The following is a 24,019-nucleotide window of genomic DNA, read 5'->3' as shown; positions in this document are numbered from 1 at the left end:
TCTCTGACCCCGTGCATCCCGCCCTTTAGGGAGGCGCCGCCCTGGCCAGGCCCGGAGGTGGGGGGGGGGGAGACATTGCAGCCAGTCAGATCCCAGCCCTGGGCGGGGCCTTGAGATGCGCCTCCAGCCCGGGAACGGGAAACACCCGCCTCTGCCCACGGGCCGGTTTTGCAAACACCGCGGGCAGCTTGACCCGCGCGGCTGCGGCGTGGCCCGGCCGGTCGGAGCGAAGCTCTGGCGCTGGCCCTCCACGGGAGTTAGACCCGCTGCGCATGCGCAGTCCGACCCCCCCATTCCGTACCACTCCGGCCGGATTGTCAGTGCGTCTAACCCCCCCTCCCCCCGCGGTCAGTCGCGGCCCCTGCCTGTCCCACTGGTCGGAGCCCGCCGCAGCGTCTGACCCCGCGCGAGTAGAGGGAGGCGGGAGCGCCCGCAGCGGTTACTGCGCATGCGCCCTGAGGGAGCCCTTTGTGCAGTTACTGGCTGCGCCGCTGCTCCCGGGAAGGGCGGGGGAGGGGCAGGAGGAATCGGAGGAGCCGAGGTGAGGAGCGGGGGCGCAGGTGACATCTCAGCCGGGGGGGCTGCGTCTCGCCCAGAGCTTCCATCCATGAGCGCCCCCCCCCTCCCGAGGTCGGGGTGTTGCTCACGCGCCGGGGCGGGGGGTCGCGGGGCCGCACTCGCTCGTTTCCCGGGGAACCGGACACGCGGAGCCTCGCTGCGGCGGGAATTGTCCGGGGCCGTCGCGGAGCCTGCTGGTGCCTCCGCCCCCCCCCGCCTCTGCCCGGCTCCCGCCAGCGGAGCGTGACCCCGCGCACACGGGCCGAGGTGATGGAGCTTTTCCAAGAGCGCAGAGAAAGTTAGAATTTGGGAAAGGACTAAAGAATCCCCGACTCTCGGGTCTGTGCTCACCTCACTCGATCACACCCCATCTAGGTCCTGGAAGAATTTTTTACTCAATTTTTGGCATTTGGTAGTATTTTGGCTGCTTGGCAGACCTTTTCAACAAAGAACAGTGATCGTGTTTCTGTTGCAGCTATTCTACTGTAAGTATTTACAAAAACAAACAAAAAACCCCAACCAACGTTAAAAACAAAGCAGTGAGTGAAATTTCTTTGAAAAAGTTGCAGAGAGCTGTTTGTTTTACCTGTTACTATAAGAAGCTAACAACAATTTGTTAGGGGGGAGGGGAGGCGAGGTGAAGAAGTCTTGGGGGGGATCCCAAAATCTCTGAGGATCTCAGGTTTTTTTTAGTGTTGATTGTGTATTGAAATATGTAATGGCAGTAAAATAAAACAAAAAGATTTATTTTTAAAGAAGATGCTTTATAGACACTTATATCATCTCCTCATACTCCAGTGTGTTATAGCATGTCCAGCTGTATCATTTTGCGTCCTGTATATCTTGGGAAATTATTTAAAAGATATTTTGGAACTGCTACCAAAATATTAATCTGAGTGCATATGAAAATTAAGTTAAAAATGGTAAAGATCAGTTTCTGTGCCTACACCATCTATAATCTATTATGTGAGCATTTATCTTCAACAATGTATTTTAAACCCTACATTTTCTGTAGACTATATGGTGCTGGACGATATTGTGCATGTCTCCAAATTAAAAAGGACTGGGAAAATATTTCTCTTTAGTGATATAATAGTTGATAGTGGATTTTAACTGAATTTTATTATGGAGTTTTTGCTTTATGTAACTGAAAACTGACAATTTTGCTGCATGTCAGAAACAAAAGGGAACACTTCAGCTCCCTTCTGATGCCTTTATTTGCCTTCTGTACTTACACTTCCCTTTTAGTAATTTACATAGATATTAAAGTGAAAACAATTGCATAGATGGAGAAAATAATTCAAATTAATCTAAAAATGGAAAATAACCTGTTTAATATGGTACATATTTCTAGAAGTTAATGCAAAAACAAGGGAATGCAAATATGTACATGTGTATATAGACAAAAACAACAGTGCTATGTTTCTTGTGGCAGAAGGGGTGAAATAATGTCTGACTGAAAATAGAGAAGTGCCTTCAGCAAGAGTTTAATCTAACCCCTTTGTAACTAGAGCTGGGCCAGGGTAAGCCATGTAGCGGCTGTCAGAGCTAGACCAAGGCCACAGTGCGGCTGTTCCTAGTGCAGTGGTCTCCAACCTTTTCACACTCAAGATCACTTTTTAAATGACAGAACAAGATCTACCGTCTCGCCCCTTCCTTGAAGCTCTGCCCTCTCTATTCTTCTCCTCTCCATCACTTGCTATCCCCAACCCTTATACCGCTGCTTTTTTTCCCCCAATTCTTCTGTAGGAAGAGGTTTTTCCAACATTTGGCCTGTCTAGACTGGACCAAATGTCAGAAAACCCCCTTTTTTTCGAAGTCCCCTTATTCCTTGTGGAAAGAGGAATATAGAGGTGACCGAAAGATCATGTTTGCTCTTCCACTAAAAGAAGTGGAAGAACAAATGCATCCCTGGATGCAGAAGAGGTTTTTCTGGGATATCTCCGGAATCCTGAAAAACTCCTGCAGTCTAGCTGAAACCTTGCTGGGTTGAGACAGGATGTGTAGGCTCTGGGGTGGGAATGAGGGATTTGGGCATGGGAAGGGGTGAGAGGTGCAAGCTCTGAGAGGAAATCTGGATGCAGGAGAAGGTGGATAAGGGGACACTGGCTCGGGGAGAGGGCGCCAGGCCGGGCAGTGTTGGGGTCAGGTGTAGGGTTAGGGTACTAAGCAAGCCACAGACTTCTGGATGTGAGGGCTCAGGAATTTGGGTTGGGGTATGTGAGGGGCTCAGGGCAGGGGGTCCCAGTGTATAACAGGCTCCGATGTAGTGTCTGGGGGAAAAGGGAGCGCAGGAGTGTTATGATGCTGTGGCCAGATGGGTTCTTAGCTCCAATCGGGGGTTTGTTGGCCAGGCTTCATTTTTAAATAAAATACTGTGTCAAACAAAAAGTTTCTGCATTGTCTTTATTTCTGAGAAGGGCAGGGAACCTGTCTTGAGTCAGAGGTCACTGACCCAAGAAAAGTTAGTTGGGGCCACACAAGTGAGATGCAAAAAAACCCTCCTCCACCCTCCAACCCCCTCCAAGCTTCACTTAATGTGGCCCCAACTGTGTTGGTGGGAACAGGGGACATAGTACTGGGGAAGGGTGCTAGTGGGTGCTTTGGCAGGGGACAGGGTGCCAGTGGGGACAGAGTTCTGTAGCTGGGGACAGGGGAATGGGGACAGAGTTCTGTGGTTAGGGAGAGGGAACTGGGCAGTGGGGAGTGGGAACAGGAGGCAGGGGGGGGCAATGGAGGCAGAGAGTCCCCTGCATCTGCCTCCTTCCAGGATTCCCTCACCTCCCGCCACAGGAAGCCAGCATGTGCCTCCTTGGGGCCCAACTTACACTCCCCCCCCCCCCCCCCGGCGCAGGGAAACCCCGTGTGTGTGCCTGCCCCGGGGCCGACCCCCCTCCTCCCCTCCGGCGCAGGGAAGCCCCACGTGCGCGCCTGCCCCAGGACCAAACACACACACACACACACACACACACACACACACACCCCTGGTGCAGGGAAACCCCGCGTGCACCTGCCCCGGGGCCAACCTCCCCCCCGCCGCGCAGGGAAGCCCCACGCGCACGCCTGTCCCGGGTCTGATCTGCCCCCCCCAGCGCAGGGAAGCCCCGTGCGCACACCTGCCCCGAGGCCAACCCCCCCCATGCAAGAAAGCCCCACACATGCCTGCCCCAGGACTGACTCACCCCTCCTGTGTGGTGCAGGGAGACGATGCTCCCTCCCACAGTACATCCAGCAGAGCAGCTAGCGCACTTTTGGAATCGCCGGAAATGGCGCTAAGCTGCAGGACTTCTGTCTATCCCCGGGAAGCTGACACTACCTCCATTTTCACTTGAGGTAGGTAGTGGGGCTTCTCGGGGGTGGAAGGGAAATGGGGGCGGGGCGGGGCGGACAGGATGCCATCGACCTGTTTGTGACCGCGGTCCTAGTGGGACAGCTGTACCACTGTACCACTGCTCCAAGACATGGGGCAGCCATCTGCCATGTGGCCCTGCCCCAGGAGCAGCTGAGCAACCACCATGGGTGGGGATGGGGCAAATCTGTGCAAGGGGAAAACTGACTGTAGGAGTGGATCACACATCTGGCTGCAGGGACAGGAGAGGGGGCAAGGTGCAAAATCAGTACAGGTGGGGGGAAGGTTAGAACAGGATCTGGGCCTATAGCTAGTAGCAGAGGGAAAACCCCAGGAACAGAGGGGCAGAGGTGATGGGGACAGGGAGCCCTCTACATTGCTGGTAAAAATGAGGTATGGGGGCAGATATGGTGAGTTTCCCATTTCCTGGATGGGGCATTTCAGGGCCTGCTTCCCAGGGCTGTGATCTGAATGGCACAATCTTACCCAGGGACTAGACAAGACAGCTTTTCCTTGCCTGATAAGATGGATTCGCCTGTTAAATTGGACTTGATGCCATGAAATATTTTAGATAAAGCCCCTTCCAAACCCTGTAATGGCCAGACCTGCTCTTGGGGTCTAAAAGACTCCCTGATGGGTTTCTGTGTCTGCTTAAAAGGAGTTTGTAAATGTATCCTATGTGGGGATTGTAGAAGGTTGGCTACTTTAAAATCTATTATTGAATGTCCAGGGATGTTAAAACATTCCCTAGTCTAGTGGGTTTGTGTGCATTACTCCCAGGATGTTCAATAATGGATTTAAAAGTAGCCATCCTTCTACAAAATAATTGTATCATAATTTCATCATCTGATTAGAAAGGGAGATATCTGAACTGGTTTGTTTACAAGTTCAATACTATAACACTGATTCAGATGTGAAGTTAAACATTATTATTAGCAGTATGATACCGATTTTGAAGTTAGCAGTACTATTTTGCTGTAACTGGCATTTGCATCTGATTGTCTCATTGGCATGTACATACCTCATTTTTACAATGTGATGGAATAGCAATTAAAACATTTCAAACTCAAGGAATTAACGTAGGATTTTTACCCCCATTTCCCATTATTCCATTACTTTATGAAGGGTTTGTTTCCATGACATGACATTAAAGTTATGACGTCAAAGCTCGCAAGTTACAGCACCTTAAATCTGACAGATTTCAATGGTCACTCTGCTCAGTTTAAATATACTGTTGCTTAAAAAATAGGGTGAAAGGGTGAAAGCTTCCACTGTATAGCTGTGTCTAGACTATATCCCTCTTTCGACAGATGGATGTAAATTAGACACTTTGAAATTGCAAATGAAGTGGGGATTTAAATATCCCATGTTTCATTTGCATAATCGAAAATGATTAGCCTCTGAATCAAATAACTGAAGAACTGGTGAATTCTCCATCTACTGATGTCTTCAAAGCAAAACTTGATGACTTTCTAGAAAATATTCTCTGGGGGAATAAACATTTGTGTTGGGGTAATGGGATTACATATAATGGCTTGTGACACACATGAAACCAGAGTGTCATCTAATGATTCCCCACCCCATCCTGTGAAACTTAGGATCTTATCCTATAAATTTTCAGCAGGTGTGTTTAATTTAAAATATTTGAATGGTCACCTTGACTTCACTAAATCTGTTCTTGAGAGGTTTTATAAAGTATCTCAGTCTATTGAGTCCTGATGAGGGCCTAGGCTTGTGCTACAAACAAATGGAAGAAGATTAAGGGCTTTAAATATAGGAGCCTAAATTTAGATACATGAATTCATATTCAGGCAGGTGAATCTGTGGCTTTTTTAAAATCAGAAACACTTAGAATCGAGTCCCATTGTTTCAGGTGCAGTTATGTTGAAACTCATTTCATTGACATAAATGAATATGGATTTGGGATCTAACTTGTGTGCATTGTTTATTGAATATCTAGACTCAAGCATTTTCCCACAATGGCAGAGTCTGGCATGTGTGTCACCAGGGACAGATTCTGTGAAGAATGGGGGTGTGGAAAGAATTTCTGAAATGTCTCCAATTTCTGAAATGTCCCTTTCTGAAATGTCTCCAATTGCCCTTTTCCCCTTTCCAGGCTGCAGAACACCCATGTCTTGCTCCAGTGCGGCCCATGGCCTGCAGAGCCAGGGAAAGAAAATGGCTGTGGCAGAGCCGGTGACCTTCGAGGAGGTGGCTGTGTATTTCTCTGAGGAGGAATGGGCTCTGCTGAACCCAGGTCAGAGAGCCCTCTACAGGGATGTGATGCAGGAGAATTATGAGGCTGTGAACTGGCTGGGTAAGGATTCCTGTCCTCTTGGGTGTCAGAAGCTGGGTGGGCTCTAAGGCAGCTGGATTGGATTTGTTTCAGGGTCCCTCATTGCCCCCTGCTTCCCAATGGCAGGAGTATCAGCCCCAATAATCCTGGCTCATGTGTGAGAGACTGTCCCCTCCACAATCCCTCGCATGGGGAGCAGGTTCAGGGACATAACAGTGGTGCTGCTCTTCCCACAGCTAAGTCTCAATGTACTTCCCCACTATCTTGCCCATGTGGTGCCTTGGCCGGGGGTGTCAGTGGAAGGGCCCAGGCAGGATGTCAGGGTCCAGAGTTGTGGGTCTGGGTGCGGCTGCTGTTAGTGCCTGCAGGGTACTCCTCGTGCCAATGTGCTGAGCCCCTGGATGGAGAGGGCAGTTCCCAGAGTCCTTACTTGCCTGTGGCTGATCTCTGACATGCTCGTTCCTGCAAGTGAGAGGGGCTGTATGCTGGGCTAAGGGAGGCAGTTTGTGTTCCACAAGCATTCTGCAGGGAGTAGCTCTGTAGTAGATAAACATGAAGTAAATTCATTTTGCATTTCAGGCACTGCAGTTGGTGTTAGAGACTTGTGTTCAATTCCCTGATATGCCACAGACTTCCCATGTGACCTTGGTCAAGTCACTTACACTGCACATGCCCCAGTCCTCTGACTCTGCAATAGCTGTTTATAGTAAGTCCCTGTTTTACAGGGCTGGGGAGGGATAAATACATTAAATAGGGGAGATGCTCAGCTCCATATAAATACCCTGGTAGCACAGTGGGGTCTTGGTTTACACTGGGGATCCCAGGTGCGGCTGTGACTGATAATCTGCACATCCCATAGCGGCTGCAGTGCCGTATGAATTGTTGCTGGCTCCACAGAGCGTCGTTACAGATGCTCAGTGTGGCTCTTTCCAGAGCTCTGATGCCAGCTGCACTTGTTGCTATAGAAGGACACAGGATCCATTTGTGGGCTAAGGTGCTCAGCCAGGTTTATTGTTAAATGAGTCAAGTGCTGTGTCCCAGCTCCTCGGGCACAGGTACAGTGAGATGTGTCCTACCCCAACAATGGTACTGACTAAGTCAGCAATCAGAATGCTGCGCCCCTCAGCCAGCACGAACATGCCCCTTCTGTGAATTCCCCTTTCATACATTGACACAAACAAGGTGAATATTGTGCTTCACATGTTGCTCCCCTCTCCCCCCCCATTATCCTTGTACTTGCTCACTGGAACAAAACATCCGTATCCCCTCATTCTCCCCTGATTTACATGGGGATCTGTGTGCTCTTCTGCCATCTCTTAGGAACATATATTTGCAGTTACTGCAGAGATTGGTGTGTGTTGTATCCTCTTTCCCTGTCTGGAATGTGCTGACCTGATTAGCTGGTACCTAATGCGCTACCATTCTGCCAAGGCCTGGCCTGTTCTGTTTCCCAGCCATTGGTTAATACTGTTCTGCCGAGGGCTCTAGCAAGTCCTCCATTCCCAACCTTCTTGTCTTTTTATGGGAGGATGGGTGCACATCATTCCGGAAAAGCACGAACAGAAAATAAGCACTGGGTTAAACACTGTTTCTTGACCATTTTGCTTTACCCATCCAGACATTCATACCCCTTGTGTCCAGTGGACTCCATGTTGTTTCATACATCCTGTGGTCAGGTTTTCTCATCAAGTTATTTTCAGTTATTCTTTGTCAGGATTGAGTATTGCTGATTGGACACTGAACAAGATGGTTTGGAATAACATGTGGTTGAAGATGTAATCCTACTGACCCAAGTCCCAGAATACACCTCCTACCATGCCCTTGGTGGGACTACTTTACTATAGTGAGAAGGATGTTGATAAGAAGGCCTGAAGACTTGTGGGGCCTTATGTGGGCAGTGAGTAAATACAAATGTGAAGGCAAAAATGCAGGAAACCTGGCACATTCCAGATACAGACAGGTCTGAGCCCTAGGTCTCCCTCTTGCCCAGAACAAACAAGTGCCAGGGAAGGCTGAAAATGGAGTCAGCAACATGCCCATGCTCCATGACAGAGCCCAGCCAACTGTAATTCCTGCTGGGGTGGGGAATGAAGACAGAACACAGGCTGGACCCCCACAGCACCTCATCCTGAAGAGGAGGCAGCATGTCTAGCCAGTGTGTAACTGGGCAGAACATGAGTCCAAGGGAATGACTAGGAGCAATGTGAATGTGCAGAGCTTCTCTGAGGATGGGATGAAGGTTCTCAGTATGAGTCAGGTAAAATGTGATGTTTAGAGCAATGAGTGGGAACTGATGCGGCAGGAGCCTGACATCAAGCGCTAAGCAAACCAGCTGATAGGGGCAGGTGGGGAACTCCTTGCCTAAGAAGAGCCACAAAGGCAGGGGACAGGGCAGCCTTTACCTCCTGGAGTACATCATAGATGATATGTTGTGTCTGCAGTGCTATACACTGGGCAAGAATAGGAGGGTCCATTCAGTCCCATCATCCATATTCCAGAAGGCCACTGACTTTGGTGACACCAGCCAAGACAAGCCTCTGGGGGCCCTGAGGAACCTCCACCACTTGTGCCACAATAAAGGGGTTGTGCAAGAGGAGTTCAGGCAGGAGGTTTCCTCTCTCAGAGCAGATCTGGTAGCAGAGAGCAGCTTTCAGGAGCTGAAGAGATATAATCCTAGGGCTGGAAGAGACCTCAAGAGATCGAGTCCAGCCCCCTGCCCAAGGCAGGACCAATCCCAACTAAATCAACCCAGCCAGGGCTTTGTCAAGCCGAGACTTAAAAACCTCTAGGGATGGAGATTCCACCACTCCCTAGGTAACCCATTCCTGTACTTCACCACCCTCCTAGTGAAATAGATTTTCCTAATGTCCAACCTAGACCTCCCTCTCTCTAACTTGAGACCATTGCTCCTTCGCTCTGCCATCCGTCACTACTGAGAACAGCCTCTTTGGAACCTCCCTTCAGGAAGTTGAAAGCTGCTATCAAATCCCCCTCACTCTTCTCTTCTACGGACTAAATAAGCCCAAATCTCTCTGCCTCTCCTCATAGGTCATGTGCTCCAGCCCCCTAATCATTTTGGTTGCCCTCTGCTGGATCCTCTCCAAAGCGTCCACATCCTTCCTATAGTGGGGGCCGAGAGCTGGACACAGTACTCCAGATGTGGCCACACCAGAGCCGAATAAAGGGGAATAATCACTTCTCTAAATCTGCTGGCAGTGCTCCTCCTAATGCAACCTAATATGCCATTTGCCTTCTTAGCTACAAGTGCACACTGTTGACTCAAATCCAGCTTCTCATCCACTGTAATCCCCAGGTACTTTTCTGCAGAACTGCAGTTTAGCCATTCGGTCCCCAGCCTGTAACATGCTTGGGATTCTTCTGTCCCACGTGCAGGACTCTACACTTGTCCTTGTTGAACCTCATCAGATTTCTTTTGGCTCAATCCTCTAATTTGTCCAGGTCACTCTGGACTCTATCCCTGCTCTCCAACATATCTACCTTTCCCCCTACCTTAGTGTTATCCGCAAACTTGCTGAGAGTGTAATCCATCCCCTCATCCAGGTCATTAATAAAGATGTTGGACAAAACTGGTCCTAGAACCAATCCTTGGTGCACTCTGCTAGAAACCAATTGCCAACCTGACATCAAGCTGTTAATCGCTACTCATTGGGCTCAACAGTCTAGACAGCTTTCTGTCCACCTGACAGTCCATTTATCCAATCCATACTCCCTTAACCTGCTGGCAAGAATATTGTGGGAGACCGTATCAAAAGCTTTGCTAAAGTCAAGGTACATCACATCCACCAACTTATCCACAGAGCCAGTTACTTCATCATAGAAGTGAAATAGATTAGTCAGGCATGACTTACCCTTTGTGAATCCATGTAGATTATTCCTGATCACTTTCTCCTCTTCCAAGTGCTTGCAAATGGATTCCTTGAGGATCCCCTCTATGATTTTTCCGGGGACTGAGATAAGGCTGACTGATCTGTAGTTTCCTGGATTGTCCTTCTTCCCTTTTTTGAAGATGGGCACTACATTTGCCTTTTTCCAATCATCCGGGATCTCTCCCAGTCTCCTCGATTTTTTTAAAGATAATGGCCAAACACTCTGTAGTGACATTTACCTCAGTACCCTTGGATTCATTAAATCTGGGCCCATGGATTTGTGTATGTCTAGCTTTTCTAAATAGTTCTTAACCTGTTCTTTCTCTACCGAGGGCTGCCCACCTCCTTCCCATACTGCGTTACCTAGTGTAGTAGTCTGGGAGCTGACCTTGTCTAAAGACAGAGGCAAAGAACGCATTAAGCACTTGAGCTTTTCTCACACTCTCTGTCATTAGGTTACCTCCCTCATCCAGTAAGGGCCCCACACCCTCCCTGATTACCCTTTTATTGCTAACATTTCTTGTTACCCTTCACATCCCTTGCTAGCTTCAATTCCAATTGTGCTTTCCCCTTCCTGATTACTCCCCTGCATTCTTAATAATGTATTTATACTCCTCCCTAATCATCTGTCCAAGTTTCCACTTCTTGTAGGCTTCCATTTTGTATTTAAGCTCACCAAGGATTTCCCTGGTAAGCGAATCTGGTCGCCTACCATGTTTGCTTTTTTTATTGCGCATCGGGATGGTTTCTTTCTGTGCCTTTAATAAGGCTTTTTGAAAATTCTGCCAGCTCTCATGGACTCTTTTCCCCTTCATGTTAGCATCCCAGGGAATCCTGCCCATCAGTTCTCTGAGGAAGTCAGTCTGCTTTTCTGAAGTCCAGGGTCTGTATTTTGCTACTTTCCTTTCTTTCTTTTGTCAGGATCCTGAAATCTACCATCTCATGATCACTGCTTCCCAGCTTGCCACCCACTTCTACTTCCCCCAGTAGTTCCTCCCTGTTTGTGAGCAGCAGGTCAAGCTGCACATGGCCCCTGGTTGGTTCATTCAGCACTTGTACCAAGAAGTTATTCCCAACATTCTCCAAAAACTTCCTGGATTGTCTGTGTACTGCTGTATTGGTCTCCCAACAGATGTCAGGGTGATTAAAGTCCCCCATGAGAACCAGGGCCTGTGATCTGGAAGCTTCTCTTAGTTGTCTGAAGAAAGCCTCGTCTACCTCATCTACCCGATCCAGTGGTCTATAGCAGACACCAACCACAACAATCCTCCCTGTTGATTCCACCTCTAAATTTAACCCATAGACTCTCAACAGTCTTTTCTCCCTCTAAGTACTGGAGCTCCAAGCAATCATACTGCTCTCTTACATACAATACAACTCCTCCTCCTTTTCTCCCCTTTCTGTTCTTCCTGAACAGTTTATACCCTTCTATGACAATGCTCCAGTCATGCGAGTCATCCCACCAAGTCTCAATCAAATCATAGTTCTTTGACTGGGCCAGGGCTTCTAATTCTTCTGATTTGTTTCCCAGGCTTCTTGCATTCATGTACAAACACATAAGATAACCAGTTGATCGTCCTACAGCAGTCTCTGCAGCTCTGAGATTTTGGAGGAAACATCTCAAAAGGAATACAGCAAGCTGCTGGTCGTCTCAGAAAACTGGGCGGCAGTGAAGATGGACATAGGACCACAAAGCTATCAAAGTGGCCCTGAGAGATTCCTCTATTTGCCCCTCTCCAGTCTGCCACTCCCCATTTATTCCTTATCTTTCTTTCCCTTTCCTTAGAAATCCCTCTGGCCTGCCAGCGGAATGGTGCTTTTGCTGTGTCGGTTGCTTGGGGAGGTTGGGGAATGCAGAGAGCACAGAGCCCTTTGGTGAGTTCATGTCAAGCTGCTGCTGAGATCAGTGCTGCTCTGTGGGGACACAGAGAGAAGCCCGTGGTGTTTCTGGGTTAGCCTCTGCTAAGACCTCTTGCTGGGTGGGATCAGTTATTGCCAAGAGCAGTACTAATGCCCTGGGGGGCTGCTGCAGCAGTAGATGTTTTTCCAGGCAGCCGCTCCTTCGCTGGATTGTTCTGTTGCACGGCTGCTCCTTAAGCACCTTCTTTCATCTGGGCATCATTCCCTCTAGTGTGTCTGCCTGCACAGCTGTGCATGAGGGAGTGAAGGGCCACATGCACATGGAAGAAGGTCATGTGATGAGGAAATAGGGTATGGGGGGGGGTAACTTGGGAACATAGGGGGCTAGTGGCAGGACCAGTCCGTGCAGGATACAACTAACCATGTTGAGAACTTAGCCAGAGTGAGAGGAAGCTCTAGCCAGTTTTGGGTGCCCATGCTGACCACCAGGCTTGCATCCCACAGGGCCGCTCAGAGATTGGTTCATCTGGAGAGAAATGGCTGGTGTAGAAGACTCTCGCCTTCTCTCTCATCTGCTCTAGAGCCATAAGAGCAGCGCTGTCCTCTTCTAGGAGACCAAGGGCTTTCTTCTTTCTTCCTGTTCTCCAAGCACACGAGGAGTAGCCACAAACCATTCCCCCTCATGTGGACAAAAGCAGCACAGTCTCAGTGTTCGTCCAGGACCCAGAGTTCTTCCCATTTCTCCCGGCACTCCCTGCGGAGGCAGAGATGATCAGGATTAGGAGCCACATTCAACCCCCATGACTTGACTAGGCAAAAAGACAGCTAGTCCATGAACATGTGCACTCAGCTACTATTGCTGCTAGGTTTAAAAACAGGCCTTGGAGATTCCTCAGCTAGCCAGGCAGGGCAGGTCACTGGTATCCTGGCTCACTCTTTAAGTGCCAGGAGTGCTGGGCAGGTGCAGCTACAGAGCCCTGTTGCTGCCCCTGATCCCCTGGGGTAGTCTCAGCAGACGCCTTTCCTGCTCCTCCCCATCTCTGAGCCTCAACCCTCATCAGGCCAGGCAACCTCCCAGAAGGACTCCACAAAGCCAACCTCCTCCTACAGCAGTGGTCACCAACCAGTAGATCGGGATTTACCAGAAGATTTTAAAGCCGGGGTGGGCAATAATTTCTGCCCAGGGGCCGCTTCAAAATTTTTGAAGAAGCTCCATGCCACCCCGGAAGGGGCAGAGCCTAAACTGGAAGGGGCAGGGCTACCCCACCCTTAGACCATGATTGGTCTGGGGTGGGGGAGCCCCTTTGCCCCCCCCTCCCACTAGGCACCCATACCTTGGAAGAGGCTTGGCACGCTCCCCCACCCTCAAGCCAATCAGGGCCTGGGGAGCGCAGGAAGCCTTCTCTTTGAAGTGCTCTGATTGGCCTGTGGGTGGGGGAGCACGCAAAGCCTCCTCTGCTCTCCTCCCTGCCCAGTGAGCAGCTTCAAAGCACCAATTAAGGCCTGGGGGCAGGGGAGCAGCAGGGCCTCTGTGGGCTGGATCCACCCCGCCTGGCTGGCCAGATTCGGCCTGCAGAGACCTTTTTGCCCACCCCTGTCTTAAAGCCTCTGACAGGTTTGGCCAGGAAGTTATCAGGTGCTGGCACTTCAATTGCCCCTTGTGACATAGTGGGGGTACCTGGCTGGTTTCTATGCTGCTGGCTCTGGGGTAACCCCCACTGGCTGCCGTGGGTACCACAACCCAGCAAAACAGGATGAGTCACTATGCAAACCAGTATGGCCAGACACCCCCCATGGAGAGGAACAAAGGAAGGTGGAATGCTGCCCTGGCTGGGGGGCAGGGCTGGAAGAGAGTTAGTTGGTTGCTGGCTGGGAGCATAGAGGAGACAGCCTAGGGAAAGGGGCTGGAGTTTAGGGGCCCAGTCTCCCCCATCTCAAGGGGGCCTGAGGCATCCTAGCCCAGCTCTGTGACCAGACTACATCTGTGCTGTGCGGTAACCTGGAGAGGCAATAAACTTCCTCTATTCCACCAGCTGGTGCAGTCTGTTTGTGCCATTTCAGGGTGCAGGAGACGGGGGACCCCCAACGCGCCGTCACACCCCTCCCCTGTAGTAATGCTGCTCTTGCCTTGGAGTGGTCCCCCACCCCCAGAGCCTCGTGCTTTGCTCTGCAGGGTGTGTAAGGGAGAAGAGGGAGCCCGCTGACATCAGGGTGTCCCTCCTCCCCCCACTTCTGTACTCTATCTCCACACAGACCGAAGGGAACGGAGGAAGCTTGGCAAAGCAGATTGCTGTCACGCTCACACACTGTGTGTGTTTCTGTCATTCTAACAAACACACGCTGTTTCCCCCCCTCATCTCCTGACCTAACACATTCTTGGGGGTGGTTGTTACTTCTGTTACTTCTTGTAAAGTGGGTTATTTTGGGGGTTTGACTTGTCTGTGCATTTCATAATTTTCATTTCTCTCATGCTTACATTTAATTATTTGAATAATGAGTTTTAAATGCCTAACCTGTCGTGGCTGGAGTAATTATCCCTGTGGGAATTGTGTTCCTGTAAGTGACTGGCATGTTCCTGCAACCCCTGAGAGAGGCAGAGGATGGGGTCTTCACATGCTGTCCGTGCCTGCAGACAACACTCATGCAGCTCCCATTGATCAATAACAGGGAACTGTGGCCAGTAGAAGCTATGGGCTCAGTGGTTGTAGATGAGGGTAACACATGGAGCCATGGAGTCATTGTTATCCATTGCAGCTGCTTTCAGAAGTGGTGCAGGGCCAGGGTAGGAGTAAGCCTGTCTGAACTCCACTGGTCCACCACTCAGCAGCTGTCTCAGTTAAACTATGCCCAGCCAGAGCTTGCTTCCTGAACCCCTGTCCTAGCCCTGAACCTCTTCCTGCACTCAACCACCTGCCCAAACTCCACACATCTGAGTCCCCCTGCACCCAAACTCCTTCCCAGAACTTGCACCCTGAAACCCCTCCTGGACCCCAATCCCCCACCTTTGGCTAAGCCCAGAGCCACTCTGGAGCCACTCCAAACTCCTTGGCCCAAGACTAGAGCCTGTATCCTTATCCCAGCCTTAGTGAAGGTAAGTGAGGATGGGTGAGGAAGAGGAATAGAGTGAGGCCTGAGAGAGGAGTGGAGCAGGGGAGGGGCCTCAGAAGGGGCAGGAAGGGAGTGGGGCAAGGGTATTTGGGTTTGAGGTATATCTTACATTGCACTTCAATTTTGAAAAGTGATCTTTTGGTTAAAAAGGTTGAAGAACACTGTCCTACAGCAGATATATCACACTGGCGTTTGGCGGGCCTCATGCAGCCCAATCGAAATTTTTTACTACCTGCCAGAATATTTTTATAAAAGAATTAAGTGCTGGCTGCCTGGAGCATATGGCCAGGTGCCTACTCTCAGCTGGCTGGGCTGCTCTTCACTGCAGCAACTGCTCATGGCCAGCTGGGCACTCTGCACTGGGCTCTCCAGCAGGTGCTCACAGCCGGTCAGACTGCTCTGCACATGTGCTTCTGGCCAGCTGGGTGCTCCAGCAGGCGCTCACAGCTGGCCGCTGTGCTCACGCTGCTCCAGTGCCTCAGGTGGCAACATCAACTCCAGGACCCAGCTATTAGGTTGGGGGGCCTGGCTCTGTGGGAAGGGGGAGGCATTAGGTTGGGGGGGGCTGGCTTTGGGGGAGGAGGAAAGCATTAGATGCAGAGGCTGGCTCTGGGGGAGGAGAGAGGCGTTAGGTTGGGGGAGCTTGGCTCTGGGGGAGTGGAGGAGGATTGGGTTAGAACGGGGGTATGGGAGTGCCTGGCTCTGGGGGAGAGGAAGGGGTTATTTTGTTAATGTTTTGTTTTTTTACTTATTTATTCCCCAATAAAATAATAAAATGTATATTATTTTGTCAATAAATATAAATTTTTTGCAATTGCATGAATAATTATATCTTGATGCAAAATCTCAAACTTACAAAGTATCTGAAATTTTCCACAGAAGCCTATTCTATTAGATTAACCATGGTCTATACCTGTTTTTATTTCAACAAAACAAGATATGTATCATATATTAAATTTAAAAGTACCTTAAATTTATATTTAAATTAAAAAATATGCAAAATTAATTTAAAAATTATTTAATATGAGCAAATAATTATACACATCAAATTATTGTAATATTGAAAAATATACCTAAAACATAATCTATAAAATAAATAACTACAACTTTCCGACAAAGTACATTTTCTTTGGTGACCCTAAGGTTGCCAGGTGTTGGGTATTGGTGCTTTCTGCCTAGCACCTAATTTTGCTTTTTTTCTCAACACATTTTTTCTTTTTTGATCAAACCATCTGGGAATCCTAGGTGGCCCTGAAAGCTCTCAGTTTTCGTTTGTGCAGCCCTAGGTAGGCTTCGAGTTTGACATGTCTGTTCTACAGAGTATTCTTACAGTGCCAGCAAGCTGGCCTAACCTTATGAGGTAGGCGTGTGTGACGTAGTGGGGGTACCTGGCTGGTTTTCTGGGGCACAGACGACCTGTTCCTTGGTCTCGCCCCGTAGTTGACTCCCTCCGTCACTCAGCCGAGAACCGGTCTCTGCGCGGTTCCTTTTCTCTCCAGGACTCCCGTTCACACCCGGACCGGCTCTCCGTGAACTCGTCCGCCAGCCTCCCGGCCTCCTGGGGGTTCTCTGGCCTCCGGTCCTTGAGCCACAGCCTCAGTTTGGGTGGGCACGCTTCATAGAACTGCTCCATCAGGACCAGCTTGAGCAGCTCCTCTGCGGTCTGGGCTCTGACTCCAGACACCCACTTGCGGCCGTATTGCGACAGGCGGGAGGCCAGATCCACATAGGTCTCCCGTGGCCCTTTCTGTACCCCCCGGAACTTCTTCCTGTACATCTCGGGGGTCAGCCCGAACTTGTGCAGCAGGGCCTCCTTGACTTGGTTGTAATCCCCTGGCTGTAGGTCCTCCAGCTGACTGAGCACTCCGGCCGCCTCCTGGCTCAGTGCGGGGATGAGCTCCTGCAGCCAGTCAGCTGGGGGAACCCGTTGCAGTCCACAAGCCCTCTCAAAGGCACTGAGGAACCCGTCAATGTCACCCATGTCCTTCAATTGGGCCACCACGAGCCTCTCCAAGCATCTGGTAGTCCTGGGAACCTGGGGCCCATCCGCACTTGGCGCAGCCGGTGCCCCGCCAGTTCTCCGCTCTGCCATGGCCAGCTCATGCTGCCGCTGCCTCTCTCGGTCCTGGCGGTCCCTCTCTCGATCTTGGCGTTCCTTCTCTCGGTCCTGGCGATCCCTCTCTCGGTCCTCTACTTCCAATTCCTTGATCCGCAGCTGGATCTCCAGCCGCCGTAGCTCCGCTGGGCTGGCCCCTGCCCTAGATGGGCTATGACTTGCAGGCCTCCCGGGAGACGCTGTCTCATCTCTCCGGTGGGTTCCAGCGCTCCTCCCCCTCTCTGAGCCTGACACACTCTCAGGGGGGTCTGGCTGCTTCCCCTGGGGACAAGATCCTGGCCCTGTGGCCAGCTGGGCAATCAGCTGGGCCTTGGTTGCTTTCTGCGCAGGCAAGCCCCTCTCTCTGCACAGCTCCACCAGCTCTGCCTTCAAGAGTCGGGCGTAGACCATCTGCGTCCCCTCGGTGCAGACTCACCAGTCTAGTGCTGCAGCGCCCCACGATTCCCAGGAACCGCTTCGCTCTGTCTCCAGCACGCCTGGCTCCAGGGCTCTTGCTTCTACTGCGCCTTGTCGCTCGCCGCTGGAAGCTCCATCCACGGGGTGCAGTGCATCCCACTCCTGACACCAGTGTGACGGCGCGTTGGGGGTCCCCCGTCTCCTGCACCCCGAAATGGCACAAACAGACTGTACCAGCCGGTGGAATAGAGGAAGTTTATTGCCTCTCCAGGATACAGCACAGCACAGATGTAGTCTGGTCACAGAGCTGGGCTAGGATGCCTCAGGCCCCCTTGAGATGAGGGAGACTGGGCCCCTAAACTCCAGCCCCTTTCCCTAGGCTCTCCTCCATGCTCTCAGACAGTAACTAACACTCTTTCAGCCCTGCCCCCGAGCCAGGGCAGCATTCCACCTTCCTTTGTTCCTCTCCATGGGGGGTGTATGGCCCCTGGTTTGCATAGTGACTCATCCTGTTTTGCTGGGTCGTGGTACCCACGGCAGCCAGTGAGGGTTACCCCAGAGCCAGCAGCATAGAAACCAGCCAGGTACCCCCACTACGTCACAGCGTGGGTGTCACTGTTAGGGATGCAATCAAATACAGACACACATTGCAACTTTCTTTCATCAGGTTTGAGCTGTTGATGGACTAAACCGCTGATAAGTGTCTAAACTGCTGATAAGTGTCTAGTTGCTTCCAAAAGATGGTCTCTGTCCTGCAGTTAGAATCATCTCAATAGGATACATCCAGGCTGTGTCTAGACTGGCCACTTTTTCCGGGAAAGCAGCTGCTTTTGTGGAAAAACTTGCCAGCTGTCTACACTGGTCGCTTGAATTTCCGCAAAAGCACTGACGATCTCATGTAAGATTGGTAATAGAAATGTAGCCGTGTTAGACTGGTGTAGCTGAAGCAAAATGCAGGACTATGTAGCACTTTAAAGACTAACAAGATGGTTTATTAGATGATGAGCTTTCGTGGGCAAGACCCACTTCCTCAGATCAAATAGCGGAAGAAAATAGTCACAACCATATATACCAAAGGATACAATTAAAAAAAAATGAACACATATGAAAAGGACAAATCACATTTCAGAACAGAAGGGGAATGCGGGGGGAGGGGAGGAGGAAGGTAAATGTCTGTGAGTTAATGATATTAGAGGTGGGGAAAGGTAGATGTCTGTGAGCTAATGGTATTAGAGGTGATAATTGGGGAAGCTATCTTTGTAATGGGTAAGGTAGTTGGTGTCTTTGTTCAACCCCCCCCCCCCCCGGAGAGTGTCGAATTTTAGCATGAATGACAGTTCAGAGGATTCCCTTTCAAGTGCAGATTTAAAAGGTTTTTGTAGCAGAATGTAGGTAGTTAAGTTGTTGAGACAGTGTCCTTTCTAGTTGAAATGGCAGGAAACTGTTTTTTCTTTGTGATCCTGTCTGATATCTGTTTTGTGGGCATTGATCCTTTGGCAAAGTGTCTGAGACGTTTGTCCAACGTACATAGCAGACGGACACTTTCGGCACATGATAGCATAAATTATATTTCTGGATGCGCAGGAATATGTTTTCTTGATCTTAAAACTCACTTGGTTAGGTCCAATAATGGTATCAGCAGAGTGAATATGTGGACAAAGCTGGCAATGGGGTTTGTTGCAAGGGAAGGTACCAGGGTTGGTATTAGTGTGGTATGTCCTGTGGTTGTTGGTAAGAATCAAGCAGGCACTTTTGCGCAAAGTCTTGCCAGTCTAGACACACCCTATAAGTGCATTGCAGATAGTGCCAAGCTGTAACAATGATAATATAATTGCATGCAGTGAGTACGAAAGAGAGTGTGTATCTTTGAGAGACACAGAGATGATATTTACCTTCCAACGATGTGTGAGACAGAGAGAGGGTGTGGTGTGGTGTGACTGCTGGCGGGGAAGTTTCTGGGAAACCTCATGCGCTTTTTCTTTAAGACACTGCAAGCTGTCCTGCTTCATCCCTGAGCCCTGTTGTCTCCCCTCCCCTGCACAGATGGGGTCATGAGCAGGGGAAGGACAGTTGTGTGTGCACCCATCTCTGTGTGTGTGCCACAGAGTGTGTATATGTGTGAGTGAGGCTATGTCTAGACTACAAGTTTTTTGGGGAAAAAGGTGTGCAAAATTTGGTCTACACTGGGCCAAATTTTGGAAAAAGCCCTCTCTTTTGGAAGATCCCTTCTTCCTCGTGGTGCGAGGAAGACAGGGCTTCCGAAAGAGCACATCCGCTCTTCCGCAAAAAAAAAAGCAGAAGAGCAGGTGCATTCCGTGGACATGGTGGAGTTTTTCGGGATACCTGGAAAATCGTGCAGTCTAGACATATCCTTATAGACAGACTGTGTGAGCTGGTGGGTGGGGAAATCTCAGGTTCAGCAGGGCCCTACCTCTGTAAGAAAGGAGCTCCCCCTTCAGAGCAGACCTCAGACCATGACAAAGGTCTCCCTGAGCCAGGCTCTGTCCCCTCTGCCCTGCTCTGTGCAGATGGGCACTGGGGGAGAGGGCTGGAGAGTTTGTGTGAGAGAGAAACAGACTGTGAACTGGCTGCTAGGGACATCTCACAAGCAAAGCGCTGCTCTAAGAAAGTCAGGCTGTCACCATTCACACTGAAGCAGCTCGGAGTTCTCTTGATCCAGGCTCTATCCCCCTCTGTCCTGCTCTGTGGAGTTGGGGTAGAGGCACAGGGAACACACTGAGATCTGCACTGACCTCTTACTCTATGTAGCTAGCAGGAGGGTCCCTCCTGGGAGAAGCTGCAGAACAGTGCAAGGTGGGGGATGGGTACCTCAACACATGCTGCTGGCTGTGCGGGCTCTGCTGATCAGCTAGTTGTCGCATGAATCCTGTGCAGCCACATGTGTGCACAGCTTACAGGGAACACAGGTGGAGAGGAACTCATTGTTCCAACCAAAGCCCTCAGCACTGTGAGTTGAAAAGCACAGGGACCAGATGGAGTTGAGTTTCACATGAGCTGGTCACATGCCCTTGCCTGCTCTGATGCCCACTATCTGGTTAAAAAGTCTATGAGAAAGTCAGTTTGGTAGGGATGAGATTTCCATGGCCTGTGAGTTTTGTTGATGGACCATCTCTCTGAATGTTCTGTTCACAGTGTGCTGGCTGGACTGGATGGAAACTACTTTGTAGGTGTTTCCACAGCAGTGACCATATTTGAAATACTGGTGCATGGTCCATGTTCATAACTTGAGGTACAAAAATGATGTCTACATACTGACAGGACACAATCACATCAGAACTTTCCCACTGACATAACATACTTTGCACAAGTTTTGTTGACACTGTTTAACAGTGGTAGCTCAGATGGCCTACATGGTCATATTTTAATCCTGTAACATCACAAGGGGATCTTCCTAGCACTAGATGAAGATCCGAGAAGAGGTCTGGCTGAAGGTGTGAGGAATGCGCCCACAAGATGGGAAAAATGTGAATGGTAGATTCTGTGCAGCTGAGAGGAACAAGAAATGGCAGTCCGGGCTGGCCACAAGAGGAAGGCTGGAAACCACACAAATACGCTGCTGCTGCTGCTGGCAGAGTAGAACCAAGGCAGCAGAAGGGGAGATCAGCTAAAGCAACAGCCACACTCCCTGAAGAAGCAGCAAATCCAAACACCGCCATAGCCAGCCATGGAAGCAGCAGCTATTATGGGCAATGGCAGAGCCCACCTAGCCACAAGCAGTCAGAGGTTAGAAGTGTGGATCATAGGCAGGGTCGAAGCATCCAGCCAAGGATTCACCTCACTGCTCAGGCAACTTCTTCTGTCTCCTTCTGATTGCAGTAGAGCATCTCAGCCAATGAGTAGGGTGAGCCGAGGACCCTAGCCAGGAGCTTTGTGGACAGAGCCCTCAGGTAGCTGAAGCTGGAGAATTGCTGGGTCCTTTCTCTCAGAGTTCTAGTGACCTGCGGTGTGGCCACTGCAGTCTGAAATCTATCTGTGGGCAATGGTGTCAGACCTGCAAACCCTCACTAGAGCTCACCTTTTGAGTAGCTTGTTCCTATCCTGGCCTGCGATGGGTGGGGAAATGGAATGGGCCATGAGGGAGACTTAGTTGTACCCTAGAGCTGTGGTTCTCAACTTTTTGGCCCATGGCCCACACTGCTCAATGCAGACCTTTTGTAGACCACAGGCCAACCACCTATGATGACAAAATGGGTGTAAAAAAAGGATTGGGGGTGTGTGATCTAGATGAGAGCTAGGGTACAGGAGCAGTCTGGGTGAAAGGGGTGTAGGAGTGGGCTGGGAGTGAGGGGTCTAGGAAGGGTGCAGAAGTGGGTTGAGGGCAGTGGTTCTGGAGAGAAGGTTGGGTGCAGGAGTGGGATGGACATGCAGAGTATCAGCGGGAGGGGAGTATGTGAGAGGAATAGGGATATGGGATCTCAGTGGGAAGGTAATGGGAGTCCTTCATCTGGCTCCATGCCTCCCACTGCTCCCAGGTACCGCCCTCACTGCTCTCATTGGCCATAATTCTGGCTAATGGGAGCAGCAGGGAAAGCCTTTAGGTCAGTGGTCTCCAACCTTTTTAACCACAAGATAGCTTTTTCAATTTAAGTGCAATGTAAGATCTACCTCAAACCCAAATACCCTTGCCTGGCTTCCTTCCCACCCCTTCTTTGAGGCCCTGCCCCTGCTCCATCCCCTTTGCCGACGCCACCCCCTGCTCACTCCATTTCCCTTCCTCTCTGAATCTCGTTCACTTTCACCAGGCTGGGGGGTGCCGGCTCTGGTCTTGGGCCAAGAGGTTTGGAGTGTGGGAAGAGAGTGAGGAGGGATGGGTTCTGGAGTGCCCTAGGGGATAGGGCATTTGCTGGGTGGCGTAGGGTTGAGGGCTTAAGTCCCTCCACCCCACCATGAGAGTGGCCAGACACCCAACACTAGCTCCCTCAGGGATGCACCTGGCTCCCACATTAGGAAGGCAAGATAAGGGACCCTCTGATGGAATAGAGATGAGGTGGGTTCTGGAGTGGCCTAGGGGACTGAGGCATTCCCCTGGGGAGTGCAGGGTGGTGGGTTCAAGTCCCACCAACCCTGGGAGCACTGGGACAGCCAGCAGCAGTCAAGGCAGACCCCCACCACCACCAACCAAAGCACCTGGTGTGCACCATCCCTCCACATCCACAACAAGCCCTGACCCTATAGTCTCCACTGGCCCCAGTGCTCTACTACAGATCAAAGGGAGCTGCAGGAGCAGTCCCTGCACGCAAGGACAGCACATGGGGGCTGCAGGGATATGCCAGCCACTTCCAGGACCACAACCACCATCAGGACAATTACTCTGGACATGACAGGTTGGGCTTTTTAGAGCTCACTTCTCAAAGAATTAATTTTAAGCATAAAAGAAATGCATGTTAGGAAATACGCACAAAACTAAAAACTAAAAACCCACTTTGCAAACAGTAAAAGTAGGACTAATACCCAATGTACGTGTTGGGTCAGGACAGTGTGTGTTTGTGAGACTGACAGACACGCACAGTGTGTGAGTGAGAGAGATTTGCATTGCCAAGCTCCCGCCATGCCCTTCTCTCTGTATGCAGACAGGGTACAGGAGTGGAGGGAGGAAGGACACCCTGACATCGGCACCTCCTCTCTCCTCCCATCCCACACCCTGCACTGCAAGCAGGAGGTTCTCAAGGGACAGCTCCAAGGCAGAGGGCAGGAGCAGCATGACAGTGGGTGGAAGAGCAACTGAAGTGCCAGCACTTGATAGCTTCCTGGCCAAACCAGTCAGGATCACCAGTCAGAGGCTCCAAGATTTCCCGGTAGATCCTGATCTGCTGGTTGGTGACCACTGCTTTAGGTGTTTTCCAGCCAGAGAAAGGGGGAGTGGCAGCACATGGAGCCATTTCCTTCTCCCTCAAGTCATATTCGGCCCGCAAGGCTTGCTCTCCTCCCATCCCCTGTAGTGGGAAGCTGGTGCTGGCACTCCAGCCTTGGGGGTAGGAGCTAGGAGCCATAGTGCCAGCACTAGCTTCACACTGGAGGTTGGGAGGCAAGTCCCAAGCCTTCAGCCCACCTTCAAGATTGTTGCAGACCACTAGTGGTCCATGGACCACACTTTGAGGACCACTGCTCTACGGGGTGCAGCAGAGCACTCAGTTACCCCAGAGAATAAGCTGGGCCATTCCTCAGGCAGGGGAAGGAATCTTTACCACAGGTAAGTATGTCCTTGGATCTTGTACTATTCAGAATCCAATCTCTGCCAGGTGGGGAAGGAACCTTTCTGGGTTGGTGACTCATATCCTGGGTCTGGAAGCAGTAATGGCAGGGACCTCAGGGACCAGCACTTGGTTAATTACTCCCCAAGCAGGTTTTCCAGTCTCCAAAGCTCATGCAACTGTTACTCCAGAGACTCAGGTAATCAATTAATATGTGACTAATTGGGAAATTTAAGG

General features: G+C 50.5%; 1 protein-coding gene across 1 annotated transcript in view; it reads left to right on the top strand.

The window, feature by feature from the left end:
* The window catches only part of LOC102445787 (uncharacterized), a 49,258-nt gene that overhangs the window by 19,543 nt on the left and 5,696 nt on the right, over positions 1–24,019 (top strand). Inside the window, 1 exon segment of the mRNA XM_075912420.1 lies at positions 6,024–6,224. Within this exon segment, the coding sequence (XP_075768535.1) occupies positions 6,024–6,224 (201 nt within the window).

Source organism: Pelodiscus sinensis, chromosome 31 (assembly GCF_049634645.1).
Source record: "Pelodiscus sinensis isolate JC-2024 chromosome 31, ASM4963464v1, whole genome shotgun sequence".
Lineage (NCBI taxonomy): Eukaryota > Metazoa > Chordata > Testudines > Trionychidae > Pelodiscus > Pelodiscus sinensis.
This window is presented reverse-complemented; position numbering and strand designations above follow the sequence as displayed.